The sequence below is a fragment of the Mauremys reevesii genome, unplaced genomic scaffold (genome assembly GCF_016161935.1).
Source record: "Mauremys reevesii isolate NIE-2019 unplaced genomic scaffold, ASM1616193v1 Contig107, whole genome shotgun sequence".
Lineage (NCBI taxonomy): Eukaryota > Metazoa > Chordata > Testudines > Geoemydidae > Mauremys > Mauremys reevesii.
In genome coordinates, this window is record NW_024100724.1 from 208,983 (window position 1) to 234,845 (window position 25,863).

The 25,863-nt window shown below is 49.6% G+C and overlaps 1 protein-coding gene across 1 annotated transcript; it reads left to right on the top strand.

Annotated features, from left to right (window-relative positions):
- Nucleotides 1–17,733: 17,733 nt before the first annotated feature.
- On the top strand, nt 17,734–25,089 carry LOC120392641. The gene is made up of 7 exons (XM_039517402.1): nt 17,734–17,760; nt 20,703–20,751; nt 20,996–21,047; nt 21,876–21,977; nt 22,919–23,878; nt 24,111–24,226; nt 25,067–25,089. The coding sequence occupies exons 1-7, from the start codon at nt 17,734–17,736 to the stop codon at nt 25,087–25,089; spliced, it is 1,329 nt and encodes a 442-aa protein (XP_039373336.1).
- Nucleotides 25,090–25,863: the final 774 nt, after the last annotated feature.

The window sequence follows — 25,863 nt, forward strand, 5'->3', positions numbered from 1 at the left end:
TCAGGACCAATTGCTTAAACTGGGCAGTCACAGCCCTAGGCTGGGGTTTTTCCACCTCTAAGGCAAACCAAACCAGCCAGACAAAAAGGACTTTGGTCTCACCCCACTGGCTAACCACAAGTCACACAAGCAATTTCCTTAGACACTCCAGTCTCCCAGCATCACCACCAGTGCACTCGTCCTGGGGATGAATGGTTATGAAAACCAACACCCCAATAAAAGAAAAAGGTTCCCTCGATCCCAAAGGACCAAGCCCCAGACCCAGGTCAATATACACATCAGATCTTACCCACAAATCACACTGTTGCCAATCCTTTAGAATCTAAAATCTAAAGGTTTATTTACAAAGGGAAAAAGGTAGAGATGAGAGGTAGAATTGGGTAAATGGAATCAATTACATACAGTAATGGCAAAGTTCTTAGTTCAGGCTTGCAGCAGTGCTGGAGTAAACTGCAGGTTCAGATTAAGTCTCTGGAATACATCCCCCGCTGGGATGGGTCGTTCAGTCCCTTGTGTAAAGCTTCAGTTTGTAGCAAAGTCCCTCCAGAGGTCAGAAGCAGGATTGAAGACCAGATGGAGATGATGCATCAGCCTTATATAGACTTTTCCAGGTGTAAGAATCTCTTTGTCCACACTGTGGAAAATTACAGCAAAAATGGAGTCTGCAGTCACATGGACAAGTCTCTGCATACTTTGCTGAGTCACAAGGCGTGTCTGCCTTCTCTCCATGGGTCAATTGTGTAGCTGATGGTCCTTAATGGGCCATCAAGGCAGCTAGGCAGGGCTAACACCAGCTTGTCTGGGATATTTCCCAGAGAAAGAGCATAATACAAAATACAGACAGTACAGAGCCAATACTTATAACTTCAACTACAAAATGATACACAGACATACAGACAGCATAATCATAACCAGCAACCCAGAACCTGGTCTTAGACACCTTATATGACCCCCTTTACTTAGGATTTGGTGCCACTACAGGACCTTGGTTGCAACCCATGTTCTATATGGTTCCCATTTATATCAATAACGTCACACCCCCAACGCAAAAGTGATGCAGGAAGGGATGCAGGAAGGGATGACAAAACATCACTGACTGCATCCTAAAGCTCCCACTCTGGACAATGCATCAGCCACGATATTTTTCCCCTTCCTTTATGACGATATCCATTTCATACTACTGAAGAAGGGCCAAAGCGCAGCAACCTAACTGGAATTAGTACCTTTGGCCAGCCAGAGAGGGCCTGATCACTCAACACAGTGAAACTTTTGTTGTACAAATAGGGCCTAAGCTGCTTGACAGCCCAGACAATGGCATAACATTCCTTCTCAATGGGAGCGTAATTCTGCTCAGTGGGGGACAATTTCTTGCTTAGATACGCCACGGGATGTCTTTTATCCCCTTCCCCTTCTTGCATCAGTACTGCCCCAAGCCCGATATTGGAAGCATCTGTACACAGCAGAAAAGGTTTGCTGAAATCTGGGCTGGCCAAAACTGCTCTTTAGCCAAAGCACTCTTGATGCTTTGGAATCCCTGCTCACAGGCCTCGGTCCATCGCACCTGGTCTGGTTTTCCTTTTCGTCAGGTCTGTGATGGGAGCAACGATGTCACTGAATCCCTGAACAAACCTCCTGTAATAGTTGGCCAGACCAATGAACGATTGGACCTGTTTCTTAGTTCTAGGGACAGGCCAGTTTTTAATGGCCTCCACCTTCAAAGGCTCAGGGCGCAGTTGCCCATTGCCCACCCTGTGCCCCAGGTAGGTCACCTCAGCAGCTCCCATTCTGCATTTAGACACCTTAACAGTTAGATTGGCCTCCCTGAGCCGGTGCAGCACAACCCCGATGTGGTTAAGGTGATCTCGCCACGAACTGCTGAATATGGCCAGGTCGTCTATATAGGCCCTGGCAAAAGACTCTAATCCCCGTAGGACCTCGTTTATAAGTCTCATGAAAGTAGCCCCTGAATTACGCATCCCAAAGGGCAACACTTTGAACTCATACAGGCCAGATTCCACTATGAAAGCGGATTTTTCTTGTGCATCAGCATCTAGGGGAATTTGCCAATATCCCCTAGTCAAATCCAGGGTGCTTATAAACTTTGCCCCCCCCCCCAGTGTATCCAATAGATCCTCTATTCTGGGTGTGGGGTAAGGGTCAGGCTGAGTGATCGCATTTAGCTTCCTGTAATCCACACAAACCTCATGGTTTTATCCTTCTTTGGCACCATCACAATGAGAGAGGCCCAGGGGCTCATGGAGTGGGTAATTACCCCCATTGTCAGCATGCTTTTTACTTCCTCCTGGATCTGCCTTTGCATCTCTCCCTTGGCCCTGTAAGCTCTGCTGGGAGCTGGGCGGGGACCCACCGTCTGAATGGAGTGTGTCATCCTATCAGTGAGCCCTGGCCTGCTGGAGAATGTTTGCTTGTGGTGTTTTAATAACATTAGCAGCTCCTTTCTTTGAGGGGGGGATAAACCCTCCCCCATCTCAATGCTCTCAAGAGGCGTCTCTTCCTGGCTTTCAGCAACCATGTCAATCAAAGGGACAGACACTGCCTCTTCCTCAGCACAACAGATCATGTTCACATTTACCTCCCTTGCATGGTAAGCCTTCATTCTGTTCACATGCACTGTCTGCACACTTCCCCGAATGTGGGGTTTCCTCACATCATAGGTAACCTCATTAATCCTCTCCACTACCTCCATGGGTCCGGTCCAAACATCTTTCATTTTGTTCCTCCGGACAGGATCTAGCACCACCACCATGTTCCCTATTTCAAACGCTCTCTCCTTAGCATCTCTGTCATACTAGGCTTTCTGAGTATCCTGGCTGTCTTTCAGATTCTGCTCAACCAACTTCATCATCTCCTGCAAACTCTCCTTGAATTCAGCCACATACTCGGCCACTGGCTGCTCTGTCTCCTTCACATTACCTTCCCACGAGTCACGGACCAAATCTAGGGGCCCCCGGACCTGCCTCCCATAGAGCAGCTCAAAGGGAGCAAACCCTGTAGACTCTTGGGGCACACTCCTGTACGCATACAATAGATACGGCAACAGAACATCCCAGTCATTCTGGCGTCTATCAACGTACATTTTCAGCATAGACTTTAGGGTTCCATTGAACCTTTCCACTAGGCCATTAGTCTGGGGGTGGTAGGGAGCAGCCTTCAGGTGCTTTACCCCACATAACTCCCACAACTGCTTGAATACCACGGACATGAAGTGAGACCCACGGTCAGACAATATTTCTTTAGGAAAACCCACCCTGCTGAAAATAGAGAACAAGGCCACTGCCACTGTCTCTGCCTCAATATTAGCCAAGGCTACAGCCTCAGGATATCTGGTAGCAAAAACTACCAACACCAGAATGTATTTCTTCCCATTTTTGGAGGGTCTTGGGAATGGCCCCACAATATCCACAGCCACTCTGGCAAAAGCCTCCCTAATAACAGGCAGAGGCTGGAGGGGCACCTTGCTAGGCCCCCTTAACCCCTTACGCTTCTGGCACAGTTCACAGCTCCTGCAGTAATCTCTCACCGACCCAAAGAGGTGAGGCCAGTAGAAATTTTGCTCTAGCCTGTCACATGTTTTGCCTACACCCAGGTGTCCTGCAAATGGACCATCATGAGCCAACTTCAACAAATCACTGCGGTAACTCTCCGGTACCACAAGCTGTTTGTGAGCTGCTGCTTGGGAATTCTTCCTTCCCCTGGGCGGCTCCCTATACAACAGCCCATCCTGCATGAAAAACCTGCCTCTCTCTTCACTGGCTGGGACCTGACTTTGGGCATCATTCCTGGCTCTCTCCAGAGATACATCCCTTTGCTGAGCCGCAATGAATTCATTTTGGGTTTTGTTTGAATTCAGAGCCATCTCTGAAACTTCAGACAAATCCTCACCTGCTTCATCATGAGAGACACTCTCTGTCTGTTCGCCGTCTCCCTCACTGGCCTCAGTCAAGGTATCTGTCCCAGGCACCAACTCTTTCTGCGACCTGGTCACCACATTCACGTGGCCATTCACCCTCAGTATGTTATTTCCTACCAAAACATCCGCCGGGATTAAATCCCGGACCGCAGCCTTCACCTCCCCTTGAAAGCCATCCCACTCAAGGTGGATTCTAGCCATTGGCAGGTCCACAGAGTACTCAGATAGTGCCACTATTGTCACATATTCCCCGGGCAACATGTCCTCTGGCTTCACCAGACGTCCCTTGACTATAGTTACATCAGAGCCCGTGTCTCGCCATCCCGTGCATTCAACACCACTGACCTTTGCCTCCTTAATAAACCTCTCACTCCCTTGCCACGCCTCAGTTCTGACATAACTGGTGAGCTCATCCCCTCCCCCCAGGCCACTGGAGACGATGGGGTTGGCATTAGCCATCGCTGTGCTTGCCCCTGGACTCAAGGTGGTGCTGTTGAGGCTTGGTTCAGCCTGAGTGCTCAGGGTAATGGAGTTGGCCTGCACTGGCTTTGGGCTGCCCTTCAGGGTCGGGCAATCGGGTCTGATGTGGCCCAGCATACCACAGTGATAGCAGGTCACCTGTTCCGTCCTGGGATGCGAGTTCCTACCCTCCATCCCCCCTTTAGAGGAGTCAGGGCCAGGTTTACCTTTAAATCCTTCCCGAGCCCTGTTTTGGGTAGGGGCATCCGCAATCTCTGCCGCCCGTAGGACTGACTCAGGGTCCCTAGCACACACAGCTGCTCTCACATGGTCAGGCACAAAGTCTAGGAACTGTTCTAAAGTTATCAAATCCAGCAGTTTGTCAAAACTCCCATGTGCCTTTGCTCCCATAACCCACTTTTTAACAAAACCCATCAGCTTCTGAGCACATTCCACAAAAGTACAATCCTTAGACATTTTAAACTCTCTAAATTTAACTCTGTAGGATTCAGGAGTGACCTTGAACCGCCTTAACACAGAATCTTTAAACAGCTCATAATCCAAGGCTTCCCGTTCCCCCAATTCATTAAATACCTCCCTGGCTTTTCCAGTCAGTCTGGTCAGCAGGACAGGCATTCGCTGACCTTCTGGGATTTGATACAGACTGCAGAGTCGTTCAAAGGTAGATAGAAACGCCTCTATATCCTCAGTATCACTGTAAATGGGACACATCCTTTCCCAGTTTTTCTCATGGCGGTGGGGAAGTGGAGTACCAGGGGGTGATGACTTTCTCCGCTCTTCCACTTGGAGCTGAAGTTTGGCCGTCTCCTGTTGCATCCTGTGAGTCTCCTGTTCAGCAGCCAGAAGCTCCAGACGCCCCTTATGAGCTATCTCTTCTCTCTCATCAGCCTCCTTCTTTCTCCCATCAGCCTCCTTCTCTAATTCAGCTATTTTTTGCCTTTCCAGCAACCGAAGATCTGTTAGATTCCGTTCACGCTCAAGTTGCAGTTTATCTGTCGCTTCTTGCCCTCCAACTGTTTCTGCAGCGTCAGGCAAGGGCCAAGCTCCCTGATCATTGGCCATTAACAGATTTCTGAGTTCCTCCTTTGTAGCTTTCTTTCTAAAGCTTATCCCCTTTTCTGAGCACAAATTTTCCAGGGCTCTTTTGCCCAGTCCCGCATAATCTCTCTGCTCAGCCATTGCAGCAGCTCTCTAACCAATCAAACTCTCAAACCCCAAAATTCGAATTTGGATAGCGTGGGGTTCTGACCCAAAGCTTAATTGACCTGGTTCTGTGGATCCAAGCACGACTACGCCACTGTGATGGAGCGATTCTGGCGGGACCCAACTGAGAGTGCCAAATCAGGACCAATTGCTCAAACAGGGCAGTAACAGCCCTAGGCTGGGGTTTTTCCACCTCTAAGGCAAACCAAACCAGCCAGACAAAAGGGACTTCGGTCTCACCCCACTGGCTAACCACAAGTCACACGAGCAATTTCCTTAGACACTCCAGTCTCCCAGTATCACTACCAGTGCACTCGTCCTGAGGATAAATGGTTATGAAAACCAACACCCCAATAAAAGAAAAAGGTTCCCTCAATCCCAAAGGACCAAGCCCCAGACCCAGGTCAATATACACATCAGATCTTACCCACAAATCACGCTGTTGCCAATCCTTTAGAATCTAAAATCTAAAGGTTTATTTACAAAGGGAAAAAGGTAGAGATGAGAGCTAGAATTGGTTAAATGGAATCAACTACATACAGTAATGGCAAAGTTCTTAGTTCAGGCTTGCAGCAGTGCTGGAGTAAACTGCAGGTTCAGATTAAGTCTCTGGAATACATCCCCCACTGGGATGGGTCGTTCAGTCCCTTGTGTAAAGCTTCAGTTTGTAGCAAAGTCCCTCCAGAGGTCAGAAGCAGGATTGAAGACCAGATGGAGATGATGCATCAGCCTTATATAGACTTTTCCAGGTGTAAGAATCTCTTTGTCCACACTGTGGAAAATTACAGCAAAAATGGAGTCTGCAGTCACATGGACAAGTTTCTGCATACTTTGCTGAGTCACAAGGCGTGTCTGCCTTCTCTCCATGGGTCAATTGTGTAGCTGATGGTCCTTAATGGGCCATCAAGCCAGCTATGCCGGGCTAACATCAGCTTTGTCTGGGATACTTCCCAGAGGCAAAGCCTAATACAAAATACAGACAGTATAGAGCCAATACTTATACTTAAACTACAAAATGATACACAGACATACAGACAGCATAATCATAACCAGCAACCCAGAACCTGGTCTTAGACACCCTATATGACCCCCTTTACTTAGGATTTGGTGCTACCACAGGACCTTGGTTGCAACCCATGTTCTATATGGTTCCCATTTATATCAATAACGTCACACATGGGATAAAAGGAAAGGTCCTTTCATGGATTGAGAACTGGTTAAAGGACAGGGAACAAAGGGTAGAAATTAATGGTAAATTCTCAGAATGGAGAGGGGTAACTAGTGGTGTTCCCCAAGGGTCAGTCCTAGGACCAATCCTATTCAATTTATTCATAAATGATCTGGAGAAAGGGGTAAACAGTGAGGTGGCAAAGTTTGCAGATGATACTAAACTACTCAAGATAGTTAAGACCAAAGCAGATTGTGAAGAACTTCAAAAAGATCTCACAAAACTAAGTGATTGGGCAACAAAATGGCAAATGAAATTTAATGTGGATAAATGTAAAGTAATGCACATTGGAAAAAATAACCCCAACTATACATAAAACATGATGGGGGCTAATTTAGCTACAACGAGTCAGGAAAAAGATCTTGGAGTTATCGTGGATAGTTCTCTGAAGATGTCACGCAGTGTGCAGAGGCGGTCAAAAAGCAAACAGGATGTTAGGAATCATTAAAAGGGGATAGAGAATAAGACTGAGAATATATTATTGCCCTTATATAAATCCATGGTACGCCCACATCTCGAATACTGTGTACAGATGTGGTCTCCTCACCTCAAAAAGATATTCTATCACTAGAAAGGTTCAGAAAGAGCAACTAAAATGATTAGGGGTTTAGAGAGGGTCCCATATGAGGAAAGATTAAAGAGGCTAGGACTCTTCAGTTTGGAAAAGAGAAGACTAAGGGGACATGATAGAGGTATATAAAATCAAGAGTGATGTTGAGAAAGTGGATAAGGAAAAGTTATTTACTTATTCCCATAATACAAGAACTAGGGGTCACCAAATGAAATTAATAGGCAGCAGGTTTAAAACAAATAAAAGGAAGTTCTTCTTCACGCAGCGCACAGTCAACTTGTGGAACTCCTTACCTGAGGAGGTTGTGAAGGCTAGGACTATAACAATGTTTAAAAGGGGACTGGATAAATTCATGGTGGCTAAGTTCATAAATGGCTATTAGCCAGGATGGGTAAGAATGGTGTCCCTAACCTCTGTTCGTCAGAGGATGGAGATGGACGGCAGGAGAGAGATCACTTGATCATTGCCTGTTAGGTTCCCTCCCTCAGGGGCACCTGGCATTGGCCACTGTCGGTAGACAGATACTGGGCTAGATGGACCTTTGGTCTGACCCGGTACAGCCTTTCTTATGTTCTTATGTTCCTATGTGTCTCTAGCCTCTGTTTGTCAGAGGGTGGAGATGGATGGCAGGAGAGAGATCACTGATCATTGCCTGTTAGGTTCACTCCCTCTGGGGCACCTGGCATTGGCCACTTTCGGTAGATATGTTGCCAGCACAGAGTGCCCGAGGCAGCAACAGCGGTTCGTTGCCCGGTGTGCTTCGCTCCAATAAACACACCAAGGTGGAGAAGCAGACAAAGTTTATTTGAGATCTCAAAGCGGTGCCAGGAGACAGACACGTCTCAAATCAAGCACCCAGCTACAAGCAGCTTTTCTCTTTTTTATACATCACTTTAACTAAGCCTCTTCTATCCCCACTTCCCCTCTCTCCCCACCTTTCATTCCCATGCAGCAAATACACTTTGCAGTAGCAATTACATTAAGCAGTTAAGTCATACTTGGCAAAAACCAATCTAGCTCGTTAGTAACTCTTCTGTGAACTGTTATCTTGTCTTACTTTCTTTGAGCTGTTATTTTGCCCCTTAGCCAGGAGCAAGCAGGCCTCATTATTGCAGGCCTCATTATTACCTTCTGGTACAGGTGTTGCAACTGATAACCATTCTCTGTTGCTGGCCTGTCAGGTCGATTAAAGTTCAAACATGGAAGCGCTTTGGTCAGACATGGAGTGACTTTAGTTCATTCAGGCCTACTACAGAAAGGCTTCACTGACACTGTGGTTTTCCACCCTCCTGAGTTACCTAGAGTCATGCCTAATGACACCAACAGCCCTGCCCCCACATAACTCCTTATCTCTCAGGCCCTAACCCCGCCCCTTCTCCCCAATCTGCTGCCCCCAGCCCGCCCCTACTCCCTGAGCCCCTGCCCTCACCTCATCCCTTCTCCCCAAGGCTGTGCCTCCATCCTGCCCCTTCTCCCCAAGGCTCTGCCCCCCCCGGGGGCCTGAATGTACATTAAAAAGAGCCTCAGTGAAATGATGCCCCCACATGCAGGTCTAGTACCCAGAAAAAGTGGAAGATAGTGACCTAAACTTGTTGTAAGCGGGGGATGGTCCCGCTATTGTGGGGAACTTTCCTGGCTTCTGCACGGCCCTGGTGAAATGGGCTAGCGAAAGGATCGGAGTCCTCGCTCCCACTCCCTGTACCCAGAGGCCTCCCTGCCCTCGAGGACTCCCCTGCCACTCTGCTGTCTGGCAGAGTCCTCGTGACCTCCACAAGGCTGGGCCCAGGATTCCTGGGGGGCTCGACCCCCAACCCTGCTGTGGTCACCGGGGACAGGGGCGAGGGTGTCCCCACTCCGGGGTGCCCTCTCTGCACTGGGCACCTCCCTGACCCACTGATCACATCATACAATTTAAAGCAAATACACGTTATTTAATTAACAATTAATTTAAAAAAAGAAGGAAAAATGGGAAAGGTTAAAGGAAAACACGTCCCGCTGCTCTGTGGCAGGGACCATCACCACCAGTGTCTCTGGGATGTCAGGGCACTTCCCAGCCTGCTCCGTGTAGGTCCCAGGCCCCTGCCCAGGCCCTGGCTGTGCTGCAGGGATGCTGCGGGTCGGACACTTGCTCTGGGGGTGGCCACACGCTCTCAGGCTCTGGGTGGCAGGACCCTTCCCCCAGGGTCCCCCCGCCCTGTCAGGGTTACGATCCCCCCCAGTCTGGCCTGCAGAGCCCCTTGGCTGGGGCGTCTCCCTGTGCTGGGCCCACGGCCCCCCTCGCTCTCCCCAGCTGCTCACCACACCCAGCTCCGGACGGCTCCAGCTCCAGCCCTGGCTCCAGCTCTGGCCCCGGCTCCAGCTCTGGCTCCAGCTCCGGCTCCGGCCCCAGCACTGGCCCTGGCTCCAGCCCCGGCTCCAGCTCCAGCACCGGCCCCAGCCCTGGCCCTAGCTCCAGACCCGGCTCCGGCTCCGGCTCCGGCCCCAGCCCTGGCCCTGGCTCCAGCCCCGGCTCCAGCTCCGGCTCCGGCCCCAGCCCTGGCCCTGGCTCCAGCCCCGGCTCCAGCTCCGGTTCCGGCTCCAGCCCTGGCCCTGGCTCCAGCCCCGGCTCCAGCTCCGGCTCCGGCCCCAGCCCTGGCCCTGGCTCCAGCCCCGGCTCCGGCTCCGGCCCCAGCTCCACTCTGCCTCAGCACGGCTGCTGCTGCTGCTCCCTGGGCTGCTTCCCTGGCCCCCCTGGCTCTGGGGCTGCAGCTCTGCTCCCAGCGGCTCAGCCTGGGCCCCCGCTCTCTCCTTAGCTCGGCCCCACTCCTCTGACCCAGGCAATTCCAGCTCACATGGGACCCCCCCTGCCCTCCCGACTCCCTGATTAGCTGCCCGCCCTGTCAATCAGGCTGACCTGGAGCATTGGCCTCTCCCCATTGCCCCTGGGGACTGTCAGTCTCAGGCTCCTGATTTCCCATCGACCCCTCCCCTTTTAGTGCTGGGCGCTAGCAACCAGCCCCCCCACTGACGGTCCGGAAGGGGGCACAGTCCCTGCCACTGACGAGAAATGCTGTGCTGAGCTTTCCATTGCCGGCTGTGCCCAGAGTACAGCGTCCTGCCAGCGCCTGGCGGGTTGTGTCAGGCAGACTTGTGGGGTCCCCAGGAAGGGGGACCTGCAGGCCCTGGCTGCCTGTCTCTTTCTCTCACAGACACACACACACACACACACACACGCTACACAAGGCAGGCTGGGCAGCCGCAGACATGTGCCCTCAAGCGACCTGGGTCTAGGCTCTGCTACTGACGTGCTGTGTTGTCTTGGCGCAGTCATCTAAACTCCCAGGGGAACATTTTCAAAAGCACCTAACTGATTTAGGTGCCCAAGCTCTGTGCCAATGGGATTTAGGCCCCCCTCGGGGGGGGGCACTTATTCTTGACATTTTTACCCCTTGCCTGTTAGTCTCTCTGTTGTTAAAAGGGGGCGGATGGCCCTGGTCCCCCTTTGTAAAGCACTTGGAGACCTGGGGATGAAAAGTGCTATCCATAGACCATGGTTAGGTTTTGAAAGGTATTTAGGTGCCTAACTCCCATTGAAATCAGCGTTAGCACCTAAATACCTTAAAAAACCTGGCCCTGGGTGTTCAGAACGAGTACACTACAAAGTAAACCAAATTCCACACCCGGTGCGGACGCTGGGATTGGCCTCTTCCAGAGGGAGATTCTATCTATGCAGGGGCTGGCTCTGGTCAGACCAGCAGTACCTGGCCAATGGCTGTTCAATACAGCTCCATTTCTGATGCGGACAAACCCACAGACATGCTGGCCGGACAATGCTCCTCAGCTCATTCCTTCACCACGGCTTCTGATCTTTTTGGATCATTAACTCCAGAATTTTTTCTCTCCATTATCCACCAGCTTACCGAGCTCGCTGAATAATTTGCAAATGTGGTCGTTAAATAACTTATCCGCTATTGTTTTCCAACAACATATTTGGCTAACAATTATCCACCACTCCCCCAGCTCTGCCAGGAAGGAAAGGCGATGGAAGCGACACAATAGCAGGAAAAATATTCCACACCCCAGGGCGATGGGGATTTTCTCTGTGTGCCCAAGAAATCCCACTCTACATCAGATCTTCTCCGGCTGGATCAGCACTCATTCAAACACCCACAAAACTGCTGCACACAACTGCTTCTGCTCATACTTTTCAGCAAAAGACCCTGATTTTTTCCCCAGAAAGCAGGAGAGAATTCGATTTTTTTATATAATTTTGATGAATAATATTGATGTTTATTTTAGAGCATTTCCCCCCATTTTTATCTATTTAAATGTTCACACTTGCAGGGAATTATAGGGGTGGAGGTCAGAGAATGGGGGGTTCAGACAATTATTGAATGGCAGACATTGAGGTTCCAAAAGCGAAAGCTTTATAGCTGTTAAAAATCAAAATGTCACCATCACAGGTCAAAATAGACCAAGTCAATATCTTTCACTGAAACTCTCCGATATTCTCCAGCAGCATTTTTCTTACTTTGAGTCATAGAATCATAGAATCATAGAATCTCAGGGTTGGAAGGGACCTCAGGAGGTATCTAGTCCAACCCCCTGCTCAAAGCAGGACCAATCCCCAACTAAATCATCCCAGCCAGGGCTTTGTCAAGCCTGACCTTAAAAACCTCTAAGGGAGGAGATTCCACCACCTCCCTAGGTAACCCATTCCAGTTCTTCACCACCCTCCTAGTGAAATAGTGTTTCCTAATATCCAACCTAAACCTCCCCCACTGCAACTTGAGACCATTACTCCTTGTTCTGTCATCTTCTACCACTGAGAACAGTCTAGATCCATCCTCTTTGGAACCCCCTTTCAGGTAGTTGAAAGCAGCTATCAAATCCCCCCTCATTCTTCTCTTCTGCAGACTAAACAATCCCAGGTCCCTCAGCCTCTCCTCATAAGTCATGTGCTCCAGCCCCCTAATCATTTTTGTTGCCCTCCGCTGGACTCTCTCCAATTTATCCATTTCCTTCTTGTAGTGTGGGGCCCAAAACTGGACACAGTACTCCAGATGAGGCCTCACCAGCGCTGAGTAGAGGGGAACGATCACATCCCTCGATCTGCTGGAAATGCCCCTACTTGTACAACCCAAAATGCCATTAGCCTTCTTGGCAACAAGGGCACACTGTTGACTCATATTCAGCTTTTCGTCCACCGTAACCCCTAGGTCCTTTTCTGCAGAACTGCTGCCCAGCCATTCGGTCCCTAGTCTGTAGCAGTGCATGGGATTCTTCCATCCTAAGTGCAGGACTCTGCACTTGTCCTTGTTGAACCTCATCATATTTCTTTTGGCCCAGTCCTCTAATTTGTCTAGGTCCCTCTGTATCCTATCCCTACCCTCCAGCATATCAACCACTCCTCCCAGTTTAGTGTCATCTGCAAACATAAGAATGGCCACACTGCAAACATAAGAAACATAAGAATGGCCACACTGAGTCAGACCAAAGGTCCATCTAGCCCAGTATCCGGTCTTCCGACAGTGGCCAATGCCAGGTGTTTCAGAGGGAATGACCAGAACAGGGAATCATCAAGTGATCCATCCCCTGTCATCCATTTCCAATTTCTGGTAAACAGAACCTAGAGACCCTCAGAGCATGGTGGGGCATCCCTGCCCATCTTGGCTAATAGCCATTGATGGACCTATCTTTCATGAAATTATCTAGTTCTTTTTTGAATCCTCTTATAGTCTAGGCCTTCCCAACGTTCTTTGGCAAGGAGTTGACTGTGCATTGTGTGAAGAAATACTTCCTTTTGTTTCTTTTCGACCTGCTGCCTATTCATTTCATGTGGTGACCCCTAGTTCTTCTGTTCTGAGAAGGAGTAAATAACACTTCCTTATTTACTTTTCCACCAATCATGATTTTGTAGACCTCTATCATATCCCCTGTAGTTGTCTTTTCTAAGATGAAAAGTCCCACTCTTATTAATCTCTCCTCCTATGCAAGCTGTTCCACACCCCTAATCATTTTTGTTGCCCTTTTCTGAACCTTTTCTAATTCCAAGATATCGTTTTTGAGATGGGGAGACCACATCTGCATGCAGTATTCCTACGCTTTGTTTCCTATGGTTCAGCCAGTTACTGATCCATGAGAGGACCCTTCCTGTGATCCCAGTACAGCTTCCTTTGCTTAAGAGCCTTTGCTGAGGGACCTTGTCAAAGGCTTTTTGAAAATCCCAGTATGTCAGTGCACTGCAAGGCCTTCAATGGCTTTTAAACTTTCCCATGGGGACATCGGAGACATGGTCCACTTAACTTGTGTTCAGGCCTAACAAGAACTCAGATGCAACCTGCTGTGAGAAACTCATTTTAACAAGGATGCCCCTGTACCAGCACAGACCACAGGTCAAAATGTGGAACTTCAATAACAATGGTATTGGAAGAGCCCAAAATCACCACCACAGGAATGTATTGACTATGACCCCTTACTTCAGATGCACTGTGGCCTAGTGGATAGAGCACTAGATGGAACTCAGGAGACTTAAGTGCTAGTCCTGGCTCTGCTATTGTCTTCCTGGGTGACCTTAGGCAAGTCACTGCTCTTCTCTGTGCCTCAATTTCCCATCTCGAAAAGGGGGCTAATGCTACAGACCTCCTTTGTAACGTGCTTTGAGATCTACTGATTGAACATGTTAGATAAGAGGTAGGGCTCTTTATTATCTTATGATATAGGGTGATTTTCTTAAAGCGCCCACTGCTGGAGTCAAGTGATTTATCTGAGAATCTCTGCTCTTTATTTTATTGTATTTTATTTTATTTGTTAGCCAATTTTAAGCCCTCGTGGTTGCAAAGAGAAGCTGGAGAACATGAATTGAGTGCACCCTAGCGGCTCAGACACCAGAATGCAAATGAAGAGTTCCCCAGATGAATGTTTTTTGAAGATCTCATTATTTTGAAGCCAATCTCTTGATTTTGGTGGGGCCCAGCTCATGGTGTTGGAATGCTTGGGCTGGCGATACCATGAACGTTTTTCTGCACTGGTAGCACTAGAGAATCACTTCAGGGCTGCTTCTCACTTCAGGCTGGGAGATTCTGCCTCAGTCACAAGGGTTTTAGGAGTTCCCACAAGTAGGGAAAAAATGTCCCTTGCCTAAGGGCTGGAGAGTCCTAGAGCTCGGAAAAGACCCAGGGTTTTCCTGGGAAACCTGATGCCCTCTCTCCTGCCTTATTCTGAGCTCAGCCCACTTGGGCGGCTGCCCCAGCCCATCTCCTGATCTCAGTACAGCATTGACACCTCACAGACTAGAGGGAGATTGCAGGAGGGCAGCCCCATTGTGACCTAGAGATGACATCAGCGCCTGCCTGATGCCAGAGCAGCAACCTGCCCTCAGGTGTAGCCTGGGTACTTGGTGCTGTTTTGAGAGTGCCTGTGTTGAGAGTGTCTTAGTGCCTGAGCCCGGGGAAATGAGTTCACTCCTCCTCTGTCTGCTCTTTGTAGTCTTTTATGCTGTGCTGAGGCTCGTCAGATCTGAGGTAAGTGAGACTCCTAGAGAGATGGAAAGGCTGGATTGATGCCAGCTGAATGCAGGAACCAAACATAAGTATTTTTCAATCAGCAGGCTCGGATCAAACTGATATGGGAATCAATCAATAAAGAATTAAAGGACGGGAATATATTTAAAGCAGGTTAACAATGTTTTATGGAAAATGGGCCATGTCAAACATAGATGTGACAAACTTAGACTTGTGTAAGGTGTTTTTCATAGATTCCAAGGCAAGATGGGCCCATTGGGATCTTCTAGTCTGACCCTCCTGTCTAACGCAGGCCAAAGAACTTCCCCACAATCATGCCTAGTGCATACCTTTTATTAAAATGTCCAATCTTGATTTTAAAAATTGCCAGTGATGGAGAATCAATCCACCATGACCTTGGTCAATTGTTCCAATGGTTAATTCCTCCCCCTGTTAAAAATGGACGCCTTCTTTCCAGTCTGAATGTGTCTAGTTTCAACTTCCAGCCATTGGACCATGTTAGACCTTTCTCTGCTAGATTGAAGAGCCCAATTGTAATTGTTTCTTCCCCGGGTAGGTATTTATAGACTTTTCCTCAAGCCACCCTTAACCTCTTTAAGCGACATTGACTGAGCTCCTATAGTCTATCACTACAAGGCAGGTTTTCTAATCCTTTAATCATGCTTATGGCTCTTCTCTGAACCCTCTGCAATTTATCAACATCCTTCCTGAATGTTAGACACCAGAACTGGACACAGGATTCCAGCACTGGTTGCACCAGTGCCAAAGACAGAGGTAAAATAACCTCTCTCCTCCAACTTGAGATTCCCCTGTTTATGCACACAAGTACCGCAGGAGATTTGGATTAAAAATCAGCACTCTACAATATCATTGGAGCACAGGTTAAAGGGATTGAGAGCAGGCTAATGGCTAACTGACAGATCTTAAAAAGTAATTGTCAAAGGGCTCCTCGAATGTGGGTTTTTCTAATGGGGCTCTGCAGGGATCAGTACTAGGTTTGAGGCTATTCAACATTTTTTCAATGACTTGGAAGTAAATACAAAATTGCTGCTGATAAAAAATGTGCTGATGACACAAAGATTGGCAGAATGGTAAATAACGATGAGGACAGGGCAGTCATACAGAGAGTTCCGGAGAGTTGGTTTGGCAAATGGGGCCCATTCAAACAAAATGCGTTTTCACACAGCCCAACACAGAGTTATACATCTGGGAACAAGCAGGGCCTATTCAGCTTTGGATTTAATGATCTTTAGTTTTGTATCATCTGCAAATCTGGCCACTTCACTGTTTCCCCCCTTTTCTAGATCATTTATGCATATGTTGAACCAGGGCAGCAGGAAGCCTGCTAAACAACCAGTGGGGCCCCTGGATGATTGAGATACAAAAGGAGTGCTTAAAGATGATAAAGTCATTGCGGAGAAACTAAATGGATTCTTTGCTTCAGTCTTCACGGCTGAGGATGTTAGGGAGATTCCCAAACCTGAGCCGGCTTTTGTAGGTGACAAATCTGAGGCCACCTTAAGATCTGCTATTGTGGCCATCCTGCAGCAAAAAAACTTCAGGACCAGACTTCAAAGAGAAACTGCTGAGCTCCAGTTCATCTGCAAATTTGACACCATCAGCTCAGGATTAAACAAAGACTGTGAATGGCTTGCCAATTACAGAACCAGTTTCTCCTCCCTTGGTTTTCACACCTCAACTGCTAGAACAGGGCCTCATCCTCCCTGATTGAACTAACCTCGTTATCTCTAGCTTGCTTCTTGCTTGCATATATAAACCTGCCCTGTAATTTTCCACCACTTGCATCTGAAGAAGTGGGTATTCACCCACGAAAGCTCATGCTGCAGAACGTCTGTTAGTCTATAAGGTGCCACAGGATTCTTTGTTGCTTTTACAGATCCAGACTAACACGGCTACCCCTGTGATACTTGACACAGGTACATGATCTCCACTGGATCGCCCTTGTCAAACAGAGCTGATTGCAGACTCGGTGTGATTCTACAGCTGGGTGTGTCCCTGCCAGTGTGTGTGTGCAGCAGGACAGGGTGAGGGAGCCCAGGCTGGTGGACCAGATGGGCTCAGTGGGACCCCAGTACATCAGGTGGCACCCCGGAATGGGGGTCCAACCCGTCACAACCCCCTCCAAGAATTCTAGTAGATTGGTGAGGCACGATTTCCCTTTTCAAAAGCCATGTTGACTCTTCCCCAACAAATCGTGTTCATCGATGTATCTGAGCCTTGTGTTCTTTACTATAGTTTCAACCAATTTGCCTGGTACTGAAATTAGGCTCACTGGCCTGTAATTGCCAGGATTGCCTCTGGAACCTTTTTGAAAAATCAGCATTACATTAGCTACCCTTCAGACATCTGATACAGAGGCTGATTTAAGCAATAGGTTAAATACCACAGTTAGTAGTTCTGCAATTTCATATCCGAGTTCCTGCAGTACTCTAGGGTGAATAGGGACTGCCTTCTCTAAAGCATTCATTTAGTCAAACACAAGTTATTGGACTCAATACAGGATGACATTTTCTGGCCTGTGTTATACAGGAGGTCAGACTAGATGATGTGATGATTGCGTCTAGCCTTAAATGCTATGAATCTATGACTGATTTTACACCTCTAGCATGTTCCCTCTTGAAATAGTCCCAGTCTTTTCAATCTCTCTCTGGATACAGGAGCCTTCCCAGGCCTTTCATCATTTTGGACCCTCCTATTTCAACTCATGGCAGGGTGCCCCACCCTTCCCCACTGCCCCCGTAAGGGGAGGTTAAAGTGCTTTGGAATGCAGGAAAAGTAGCTTCCACACCCCAAAGGGATGGGCCCTGATGACAGCTGGGTCTGGGTAAGAAGCTCTTCAAAGGAAGATTTTGAGCCACGGGAGAAGTCCTTGCTCACCGAAAGAAGCACACTCAGTCTGGGCCTGGGTTGAGAAAACTTGTCCTACAGAAAGGACCCAGAGCTGAGCAGAGTGATGCGCTCTGAACTCAGGGTGCTCGGTACTCTTAGGACTTAGAGTACTTCCATTCCTTTGACAAATGGCATCTCGGCAGCCTCGGGGATCAGTGTTCCCATCGCACTCCCTGACCCGGTACCCAGGCTGGGCCAGGGACGCTAATGATCCAAGCAACAGACCAAATTCCTTGATGAATCCTGGTCATGTGCCACTTGAGGCATGTTGTGCAGCCTGTAGCCTGATTTGGGGTGGGTTAGTGGGGTCGGTGGAATTTAGCCACTTAATTTAATTTGACTTGATCATTAATGTTCTAATTAATTAGTAATATTAATAATAATTAATCGATATTAATAATATGGGTATGGCTCGCCAATGTGTGTGATCAGAAGATAAAGTTCATCCTGAATCAGGCTTCACAGAGTTTACACCAGGAGCTTCGGGGTATATGACAGGCACTTACACTGAGACAGAAATAGTCATCAAGACCTTTTATTAAAATCAATGAAACAATAAGGAAATGTAAAAATGCTAAAACAGGTCGAGATTACAGAGTTACAAACTATCACAGTTCTTTAAGAGAGAGATTGATGATAATACACTGTTAGAAACTCACTCTGTGCAGTAGCACTTTGGGTGTTGTTCACACTTATGATAAAAGAAGTTGGTTAATATGGGTCTGAGTTTAACCCTATATAAACTAGGTGCTTTTTAAAAGGTAAAGCAGAAACTAGATTCCTTTATACTTTCAGCTTTGAAAAGAAATAATACCACAGCCTATCAATAGTTAACAGCCTTGGATATGGGTAGCACCGATGCGTAGATAGGGGTGAGGCGATGGATAGACAGGAACAGATAGATGGGTGTATCGCCTGCCTAATGGTGATTTGTTTCACCTTTTATAGAGCATTATTCGGAAATCCTTCCTCCTATGCCCAAATTTCGTCTTTCCCCCACGGAAATGTTAGGGTACACCTGCCTCATAGGCTAACATCTGTGTGCGTATGAGTGACAGAGATGTATGCATTTGTGGTGTACTTGTTAGATTTGTGGGCAAAAATCCCCATTTTCCACCCTTTACTGCTATTGGCTCAGCTAAAGGTCTCCAGACATTTACGTAGGTATTTGTCTTATTATTACTTTTCTGAGTAAGGGTCCCCAGAGGTTGCCTTCAGCGTCACACAGGATGTCTGACCTGGATGTCTGACCTGCATTTCAGCTAGTGCAAATCTAGAAATCTATAAAGCCTATTACATACTTAAATTTATCAAAAAGATATTTATCAAAAATATTGCACTCCCTGAAAACTAAATGCAAAGCGGTACTGTGAAATGTGTGCCAATGGCAATGTCCAAAAGCTGTTACTGGTGTCTAATACAGTAAACCATACAGCCTCTGGATCAAAGGATTTGATTAGATCTGGCATTTTGGCCACTGTGGGGGCACAAGTTGGTGTGACCTGGTTTAGGCGTCTGTAATCTATTGTGAGACGCCACGAACCATCAGGTTTCTTGACAGGCCAAAGAGGTGAATTTGCAGTGGAAGTACATTTACGTAGTACTCCCTGTGTCAGCAAAGCCTTGATAGTCTTTTCTATGTACGGATTTGCTTGTTCTGGGTAAGGCTACTGTTTTGGGGCTGAAATTTCTCCTCCTTCTAGAACAATCATGTTTGTGTTTAGCAAAAGCATCTGCATGCTTGTAAAGTAATGCCTGTAACTCAGGTTGGTCTGCATGTTTAGCCACTATTTTGTTTAAATCATACTCCTCAGGTTCAGAGTCCTCCACTGGAGAGACCATGCCACACGCAGGTATGACTACTGGAGAGTCATCCTTTGCCTGTTCTACTGAAAGACACAATAATTGGTTATACACATCAAGAACACATCCCTGTTTGTATAAGAACTCAGTTCCCAATAGACAATTCTTTGGGTCTGCTAATTTCATCAATGCAAAGGTATGATTCTTTCTTAGGTGACCTATTTGTACTTCTAGGGGTGTAGAAAGTGTGGTAACAACCTGATTACTTGCAAAAGTTGCAAGTGTCTTGGTACATCCTGATGATAGAGGAGAGGATCTAGGATCCTCAGCATGGAGAATACTAATTGCTGCTCCAGTATCTATAGAAAGATTCCTGTTTTGTCAATATTCCAAAAGCTACGGGAGGTTAACCCGGCTTCTTATAGGCCAGTTAGCCTGAAATAATGGACAAACTGCTATGGGATTCAATCAATAAAGAATTTTGGTTTTTGTAAAACAGCTGCGGTTTCAGGATGATATAGGGGTTATATCAGCACTTGTTTGGGAGGATTTGCATAACCCATTCCTGGCTTCACCACTCAGGAGGTGGATTCCCAAATGCATGCAGATAAAACCCCAATATCATGCTTTCCCGAAATATGTATCTAGGAAACGCTGTTGTCCAGAGGTCGGATTTCTCCCCCAGGCTCTGAATTCCGTGCACGGTGTCTGGGGTTAGTTGCAGATCCTGCAATCCTAAAACCTGCGGAGTTTTATAAGCTCTGCAGGAGAGAGAACTTTGCAGGCTCTCTCCTTCGATGCTTATAAACTCTGCAGGCTCCGGGTACCAGCAATCGCTGTTTCTCCAAGCCCTGGATTATTCCAGTGAGCCCTGTTATGGGTTGAGCTGTGTGCCCTATATTGGCTGCATCACAGGAAAGCACAATGCCGACCCATGAGGCCTCATAGTGCAACACTCTCTCACAAGGAAACACTTCCCCCTGGCCCCACATGGCAATCCCCTCTGGCTCAGTGTCCTCCCAGGTTTATTGAGGAGTTCTCTTCTAACCCTGCTGCTTTCTCTGTGTGTGGCAGGCTTCTCCGAGGAAGAGGAGACACAGAGCCAAAAAGCAGAAACCGAAAGGTAAGCAGCCCCTGACCCCACAGCTGCGGTGGCAGACTCAGGCCCCACGCAAAGCAGAGAAATAGGGTCTGTTCCCCCACCTGCCTCCCCTCTTCCTGCGAAGGCTCAGTCGTGCCCAGAGCCGTGCAGAGGCACTGGCTGGGGCTCCGTTCACAGGCTGCCCCTGAACACTGGGCAATAGGCTGCTAGGAAGCAGAGGGGACCCAAGCAGCTCAATGTCGCCTTTATGTCTCTCTTCTGGCAGCTTTTGGGTGCTGTGAGGAAGAGCTGGAGGCTGGTGCATCCCCAGAGACATGGTAAGCAGTGCCCCCCTCCATGAACCTGCAGCGGGTCAGTCCCCTCCTCTCGCGTCATGCAATTCAGCCCCACCCAGGGGCAGCAGCCCGAGTAATCCCTCCCCTGCCCCGACCTAGGTACCAGGCAAGCAACTCTTCTCCTTAGACTCCTGCAATTCATTCCCACCCCGCAGAAGTTGCCATCTCTAATCCACCCCCACGCATCGTACAGGGGTCATTCCCTTCCTCGAGCATCATGCGGCTCATTTAACCTGGGGGGGGAAGGGTGGTAGATTGTGTCGACCGGACCGGACCGGACCATCCTCCCCTCCCAAGAGGGGGAGAAAATGTTTTCTGGGAGCAGCCCCGTGCACCCCAGGGAGGTGAGGTGGAGAAGTCAGGAGGAAGGCTGGCCTTTCTGGTACGGTGAGTAGGGTGAAAGGGATCCAGCAGCACTTGTGTAATGGCCCCTCCTCCATCACGGGTTCCCAGCAGGATTTGAACCCTGGACCTTCAGCTCTGCAGCATAAAGCACCCCTTAGAGCTGAAGAAGCAGCTGCATTAGTTGGCAGCTATAGTAGGCTGTTATCCTATATGTGGATTGGCTTCTGTGGCAGGCACATGACACACGCTGCCAGCAGGCTACACGCTCACCTCCTCAGCACTAGACAGGACTCACCTCACAATCAAGCTAACCCCAAACCAGAACATCCAAGGCCCGGGTATTGCAGGGGAGGAGGCTGCCTCAGTGGAGAAGGGGACAGGGAGCCTTTCGGTGCCGCACCTCTGGGTAAAAGAGGGCCTGAGGGCAGGGCCTGCACTCAGCTATCTGCTCTCTCTGTTCCACAGCTGCCCTGTGCCCCCGGAGAAGCTCCGCTTGGCTCAGCGCCTCAGGCTGGTTGAGAGGAGGGTACAGTGCATGGCCAGACACCTGGAGGAAGTTCTGATACCGTAAGGGAACTGAGCGGGGGGCACCAGACTGGGGGCTGGGGGGGAGGGGAGAGGGAATGTAGAGAGGAGGGAGCAGGGACAACCAGACACTCCAGAATCCTAAAGTAACAGGGAAAAAGCCACTACGAGGCTTTAGCTTCCAAGGTGAGAGACCAGTGAAAGTGAGGTGGGGGATGATCAGAAATGAAATGCAGAGACTGCACGGTGGGGATGTGAGTAGGATCAAATCCTTCTGTACGGCAATAGCTGCCAGCAGGCGACTGTCTAGACCCTGCCCCTGCCCCTGCCCCGTTTGAAAGAAACAGCAATCCAATGACACCCTGGGGGGGTGTCCACCCCACACAGCACTGGAAGGGGCTCAGGTGGCCAGGCAGGCCCATGAACTCCCCAGGGTGCAGCTGCAGGAAGAGCCGGGGAGCAGGGAACTGATTCCAAGCAGGCTCAGCTGGGCAGGACTAGGCAGGGCCTATAAGCCAGGAAGCTGGCACCAGACAGGGGCTGCGGCAGGGGAAGGGCAGCCCCTCCTAGGTAACAGCCATTGATGAATTTATCTAGTTCCTTTTAGAGTTTATAGGCTTGGCCTTCACAACACCCTCTGGCGAGGGTTACACCCACATGCTCCCATCTTCCTCCCCCAAACCAGTTGTTGTTAGCTAATCTTTCTATTAAAATAGCAGTAGGTCCCCGATCATGCTCAAGGCCCCGTTGTGCTAGGTGCTGCACATGTGCGTGTGACGAAGGGGTTAGCATTCTAGATAGAATGAGTGCCGGCTCCCCCTCTCGGTCCTTCGTTACCCAGCTGATGTCCTTGTGTCGGGGTGTGGTGTGCAAGGCCTGCCTAGGCACTGCCCCACTGCACTACTGCTGGAAGGCTGTGCCCGAGCCCTGCCTTGGCTCAGCATGGCCATGTCCCATCTGTCCCTGTCTGCTCTCTCCCAAAGGCCGAGTGTGTCGACATCTGCCACGAGCCAGTTCTCCTACTCCTCTAGGGAATCCACCACCTCTGCCCTCCGGAGTCCCAGCTCCTTTTCCCTGAGAGAAGCCGCCATGATTCAGTCAGAGCCCCTCCGCCACACGGGGGAGATCATGCCAGTCGGGGGCTGGGAAGGATCCGCTCATCCCATCCAAGCCCAGCCTCTCCCCAGGCCTCCTGCCCACAGCAGACGAGTCCGGCGAGAGCAGACCATGGGTCTGGACCAGACGTCAGTCCGTGGCTTAGACTTCAACATCCGCCAGAAACATCTGCAGAGTCAACTGGGGGCTCCTACCCCATACACAGAGTCGCTGGCCAAGATGATCCCTAACATCCCTGCTCTGTGCCCACCGGACAGAGACCCCAGGGTGAAGTTCAACATGAGCAGGGTCCCTTTCCTAAGCCGTGAAGTCCTGGAGGAACTGGACTGTCACGTGCAGACAAAGAGACTCCAGCATGAGCAGGGCTTACCCGTCACCCCCCAGAAACCCCACACAGCTCTTCTGCCTCCAGCTCCACAAACCCCCATCCCGGGGGAGCCATTGCTGGGTGAGTGGGACACCAAGCAGCAATTGATATTAGACACAGATCGGCCCAAATGTGGATTTCCAGCAAAGGTCCCGGAGCCCCTCACATCCAACACCAGCCCTCAGCGTGCACAGGCGATCCAGGAGTCATGTGTCTGCCCCTCTGGACCCCTGCCTCAAAAGGCCCACAGGATCATGGCATCCCCTGAGGCCATCCTGGCCAGGCCTGTGCCCACGGTGGTGGTCAAGCTGCAGGATCACATTGCTCAGAAATGCTCAGAGATCCAAATGGAGGCGTTCCCAAAGATGGTGAGAGAGTCGCACAGAGATGCTCCTCGTGAGAGAGAGACGGCAATAGCAGAGAAGACGCTCACAGCCACACTCCACCTCTATAGGAGCGAGTTGAGAAAGCCCCTTACCAGTGTGAGCGGCACCAAAGGGACTGAAGAGAAGCTGGAGCTGCACATGGAGAGGAAGGTTCTCTTGGGAGAAGGCTCCTGCCTGGGGCCAGGGGCACAGGCAGGTGAGGGCAGGGCAGATCATCCCAGGACCCAAAGCCACCAGGTTGCCCCAGAGGCCCCAGGCTCTGAGCAGCTAACAAGATCCACCCTTGACTCTCTCATTGCTGGGCAGGCTGCACGACCTGCAGCTGAAACACCTGATGGAAATGTTGAGCAGCTCCCGCCCCTTGGCGGTCCAGGTCTCAGTCTGCCAGCAGTGCCGCAAGGCATATCCAGGAAAGATGAATGGTAAGAAAACTCAGGAGGAGACATCTGCTGAGCTGCATGGTCTTCGAGCCACCATGGATCCACATGGGCTCGATGGAACTATGAATTCAAAGCTCTTCAGGGATCAGCTGCCAATTAGAGTCTGCAAGAAGTGCAGTGAGCTTGACGGAAGAGACCAGCTGGCTCTGCAGGTGCTGACTTGCCCGGAAGATCCCATGGAATCCCACAGCGATGGACTCCAGGAGACTCTTCAGCATCATCCAACCACAAAAAGATGCCAGTGGTGTGGCTCCTTCCAGCAGACAGGAGAAAGACGCAGGATGGACTGGGAAAACGGCTCCCAGTAAGCAACCAAAGATGGTGTCCATTGCTACAAGTACAACAGGGCTTTCGCAAGCTGGGGAGAAAACAATTGGGAGTCCTGACGGTTCTCCCCCAAAGTCACCAAAGGCCTCTAGAGCTAGGACACCATCCCCTTCAAGGAGCAAAGTTCCAATTCTCAAACGGATGCTAATGTGCCTCAAGAAAACGTGCACTAAGCTTCAAAACGAAGTCAAGTCCCAAATGTCCAAGGACTCTCATTCAAGAACACCTGATGCTAAATTTACAAAGCCACCCCTTGGGAAGGCAAGGGCCTCCAAGGGTGTCTGGTAGTAGTATAAGGGCCCGACCATCAATAAAACACTAACCCCTCCCCTTAACCCCTCAAACCCTGCTCCTTGACCCCGTAAGCCCCAACCACCTGTCACTGGAAGTCCCACCCATGGCGGACACATGACCGGAAGCAAAGTGTGTCATATGACCCCTCTAAGAACTCCTCCCACTGCCCTCTACCAATCAGGATGGGTTTCGCCCCCGTAGGCCCGCCCCGAGAGGAGATTTGACCAATCAGGGGGTGTTCCGGGTCGGGGTGACCCATCCAGAAGTGGTTCGTGTGACCCCTCTAAGAACTCCTCCCACTGCCCTCTACCAATCGCGATGGGTTTTGGCTGCACAGGACAGCCCTGAGAGCAGGTTTGACCAATCGGGGGTGTTCCAGGGCGGGGTGACCCCCCAGGAGCGGGTCCTGTGACCCCTCTAAGAACTCCTCCCAGTACCCTCTGCAATCAGAGTGCAGCACCATCACCCCATAAGTCCCAGCGCCGGGGCAGAAGAGGCCCTCTTTTACCCAGAACGCGTGCTCTGGAGATCACGGAGACATGGACTCCTTCACCACCCCCGTGAGAACTCCAGACTTTGTTTTAGCCCCGAGAGCCTTTGGACTTGTGTGGGAAAAGCGCTACATCAGCGACAGTTGCGACGAGGGCCCTTTGACTCAGCCGTTGATGGATACGCTGGAACCCGAAACCCAAACCCTCGTGAGGCCCCAATGAGCGTGACCGCCTCTCATTGTCCGCTCCCCTAGAGGAGGAAGGCGAACGCAGCTCGGGGGAGTCACCGGAGGACAAGGTGAATGGAAAAGACATCACTCAGGTAAATGAATGATTAAGAAGTGACGGTTGATGATGGGGTGTAATGGGTTAGGAACCGCGGGGTTGTGTAAATCTAAAAACAAGCAGTGGGGGCTTACACTGCTTCTTTTCTGAAAATCTCTCAACAGCTCGACGATGCCTTTATCAAGGCCTTTGAGAACCAACCACACAAACACAACTCCAGTT

Excerpts from the sequence above, each read along its gene's own strand:
- LOC120392641 (XM_039517402.1), top strand. The coding sequence starts at position 17,734 with ATGGGCCCTGATGACAGCTGGGTCTGG. Across the intron at positions 20,752-20,995 it reads CAAAAAGCAGAAACCGAAAG|CTTTTGGGTGCTGTGAGGAA; the intron begins GTAAGCAGCCCC and ends CTCTTCTGGCAG. Across the intron at positions 23,879-24,110 it reads CTCCACCTCTATAGGAGCGA|GCTGCACGACCTGCAGCTGA; the intron begins GTTGAGAAAGCC and ends ATTGCTGGGCAG.